The 3,475-nt window shown below is 38.8% G+C and overlaps 1 protein-coding gene across 1 annotated transcript; it reads left to right on the forward strand.

The window, feature by feature from the left end:
* Nucleotides 1–165: 165 nt before the first annotated feature.
* LOC129116791 (cytochrome P450 3A19-like) lies at nt 166–2,998 on the forward strand (the record flags this gene model as incomplete). The annotated part of the gene is given in 12 exon segments (XM_054627500.1): nt 166–307; nt 416–425; nt 427–476; nt 479–536; nt 660–742; nt 1,234–1,300; nt 1,302–1,392; nt 1,511–1,574; nt 1,577–1,655; nt 1,657–1,716; nt 2,363–2,525; nt 2,633–2,998. Coding segments are annotated over 12 exon segments (942 nt in total), but the record flags the coding sequence as incomplete, so codon positions are not given.
* Nucleotides 2,999–3,475: the final 477 nt, after the last annotated feature.

Below are 3,475 nucleotides of genomic sequence, written 5' to 3' on the forward strand. Positions count from 1 at the left end.
AAATCGATTAAAGAAATTGTAGTCGACTAAGACCAAAATGACAGACTAGTCAACTCATCGACTAAGAAGGGGTATCTCTATTATATTGTTATAAAATACATTTAAATGGTAGCATTTAATCCATGTTTATTCCTCAAAGAAACCACCTCTCTTTTTTCTGCCTAGATTAAGTGGCCTTATAGTTTAGGCGTTGTGACAGTGCATCCTTCGGTGTTGAGCAAACTCCATAAACCCAATCCAGATGACCCGATTATTGTTCATATCAAGAAGGTCCTTAACTTCAGAATGTGGCCTTTCTTTGTACTAAGTATGTGCTCCCTTCACCTCTGATATAGATAGAGATAATTTAATTGCATCAGTAACTTGGAATCACGAGTATGAACATTTTGGTAAACAACACTTTGTCTCCTTTCAGTGGTATTTCCTTCACCGCCGACTGTTTAATCTCCTGAAAATTGAACTAATATCCAGAGTCAGTGTGATTATTTCTACAACATCATCAAGATATTTAAAGACAGCATGGGGCAGATGAATCTGTAAGCATTTCATCTGTTCTAAGTGCAAATATGTTGCAGAGAATTAAAGAAATATCTCGACATTTTGATTGATACCGCTCTCCAATTTGTGTCGAATGTTGAATGTTCTCTGTGCTTATCCAGAGTCGGGCAGACTCTGCAGGTGATGATCCAGAACGAGATACCAGAAACAGACATCAAGAGTGAACAAGATCAGCCAAGTAAAGGTATGTTTGCACCACAGCAGTAATTCATGAAGGCTGAGTGTAACACTCGCTCTTAAAATTCATCAACTTTCCATAATTCACATTTGAATGTTTTTGCACACTTATCAGGACTTTCGGCTCAGGAGAATAAGACCATTTATTTTAATATTCTTTTCACAGGCATTTTATACAAAACATTCTGACTTTCTATAGAATAAACGACTATTGATTAGTCAAGAAAACAAATGATCAAGTGATCCTGATTGTTTTGATGTTGGCCAATTAAATGTTTGTTAATTTTTTACATCTAAACTATCTTTCAAACTCCTTTAAAATGATCAATAAACAACAATAATAACAGTAGCTTTGAATATTATTTTTTTTAAATGTAAAACATGTCTTTTAGCTTATGAGTAAATGCACTGTACGTGTTTCATGTGAAGATGAATGTCAAAGTCTCTGCTTGTGAAAGTAGTTTCTTTTGCTGAACATTTTGGTTTATTTTGTTGTAGGTTTGACCGAGCACGAGATCCTTTCGCAGGCTTTCATCTTCATCTTTGGGGGCTATGAGACCACCAGTGTCACTCACGCACATCCTTTACAATCTCGCCACCAACCCTGAAGCGGCGTGGACGTTGCAGGAAGAAATCGATGCCAACCTACAGAGAGATGTATTGTTATTTTGCATGATTCGTTGTCATATGTAGTGAACATTTCAATAGCTGACATCGTATATTTTTCTAATCCTCACCTGTTTATCTTTTGCCCGGTAGGCTCCATTGATAATAGGATGTGGTCGGTCTGCAGTACCTGGACCATGTTATTTTGGAGTCACAGCGTTTGATTCCCACTGCACTCGGCTTGAGAGGATATGCAAAAAAACTGTCCAGATCCACGGCCTCACCATCCCCGAAGGAACCCTGGTTACTGCTCCACCACTTATTACACAAGGACCCACGTTTTTGGAGCTCACCTGAGCTTTTCAGACCCGAGAGGTAAACATACACTGTACTAAGCTTTAATTATTTTCATTAATGAATATATGACAGAAAAGCTTCTCTCTGTGGAGAATATGTAACTTCTGACAAAACCATTCTACCACAAGGTCCAAGCACTAGCTTTTCTGCAGCAGATGATCAAATCACACAATCTTCTTCCGATGGAGTTACACAGTTGTTATGAAATTGTCAATGTTCAAATTTTCATTTTTTACTGGCCACTTCTCGTCCATGTTGGCTTTATAGTTGGGAGTGAAAGTTCATTCTTGACTTTTGGAAGCAGGCAGCTGATAGCATGGAAGTAGTGGCCACATGCAACATAACGGGTTAATGGTGAATTTTGGAAATGTAGTGCAACAGTAGAACAAGTAGACGCACATGCAACAAGTCTGTTGTCATATAAATTCAGTGATGAAAAGGAGTTATTATTATCCAATTTTCAGTGTTAATAAGACAGGACCACTGTACTGGTGACTGGATGGCTATTGCAGTATAATCATTATTTTTCAGATATCAGTGCAAATTGCAGTTTTTTTTTTACTTAAGATGGTACATTAAATAATACTGTGTAGGCATGCATAGCTCTGCTCTCTCAGCGGTAACTCTATGATCCAACGAGTATCTTTGTGCCCCATCTGTGCAGGTTCAGTAAAGACAGTGGGGAAGAGGTGAACCCGTACGCGTACTCTGCCGCTCGGGCTCGGTCCCGTAACTGCGTTGGGATGCGCTACGCTGTCCTCACCATGAAGACGGTTCTTGTCCGTCTCCTGCAGAGTTACACCGTGGAAACATGCAAAGACACCGTGGTAAGATCAACACTCCATGCACAGCAACTCTCAAATTCATGTGCATTCAGACTGTCATGCTACTCCGTTGGCGTGTCCCTTATTCTTACATTTATTTCTCCCTTTAGATTCCGTTGGAGTTTAACTGGATGTTACAGCCGAAACAGCCAATAAAACTCACGTTTGTTCCCAGACAACAGTAGTTAAAAGGCAGCTTCTCTGAATAAACCTTGCTTCTGAATTGCTTAACTGCTGAAAGGATAAGAATGAAAGTTTTGATAATATTGACATTATTTTTTTAATGCACCTAGAACATCAGATTTTTCTTGCAATGTTGTTTATCAAATTTGTATGCATTTAAAGGAAGTGTGTAACATGTAGGGAGATTAATTGGCATTTATGGAATATAATATTCATTACTGTTTTTATTATAATGAACTGAAACTAAGAATCGTTATGTTTATTGTTAGCTAAGAAAAAGCCCTTTATATCTACATAGGAGCGGATCCTCTTCCATGGAGTCCGCCGTGTTGCACTGCAAGGCTTCTACAGCAAAGTATTGTTTAGCCTCAATGCTACTGCTGCTTGTTATTAGTACTTTTTAATGTTTTGGTGTAATTTATTATCACGCTGCAGCGATCATCTCCTCAGCTCTCTGTGTCAGGACTGTGCTCATGCAAGTTCCCACACACACAAATACACACAAGTACAAAAACATGGAACTAGGTCGGCATACAGAACAGATAGGTCGGGGTGGAGACTCTGAAGTGAACCAGATGAAGTGAAGATTCCTCGAGTTGATGACAATTTCGCTCGTTAAATGCCGCTATGTTTACACATGCATAGAACGAAACCTTTTTTTACAAACAAGCTGTGTGAAGTCAGAAGGGTATGTTGTCTCTTGTAATCTGCAACCTCACCACTAAATGCCACTAAATCTAAATCTTTTCAGGACATGTATTTACATGAAA

Source organism: Anoplopoma fimbria, unplaced genomic scaffold, assembly GCF_027596085.1.
Source record: "Anoplopoma fimbria isolate UVic2021 breed Golden Eagle Sablefish unplaced genomic scaffold, Afim_UVic_2022 Un_contig_9041_pilon_pilon, whole genome shotgun sequence".
NCBI lineage: Eukaryota > Metazoa > Chordata > Actinopteri > Perciformes > Anoplopomatidae > Anoplopoma > Anoplopoma fimbria.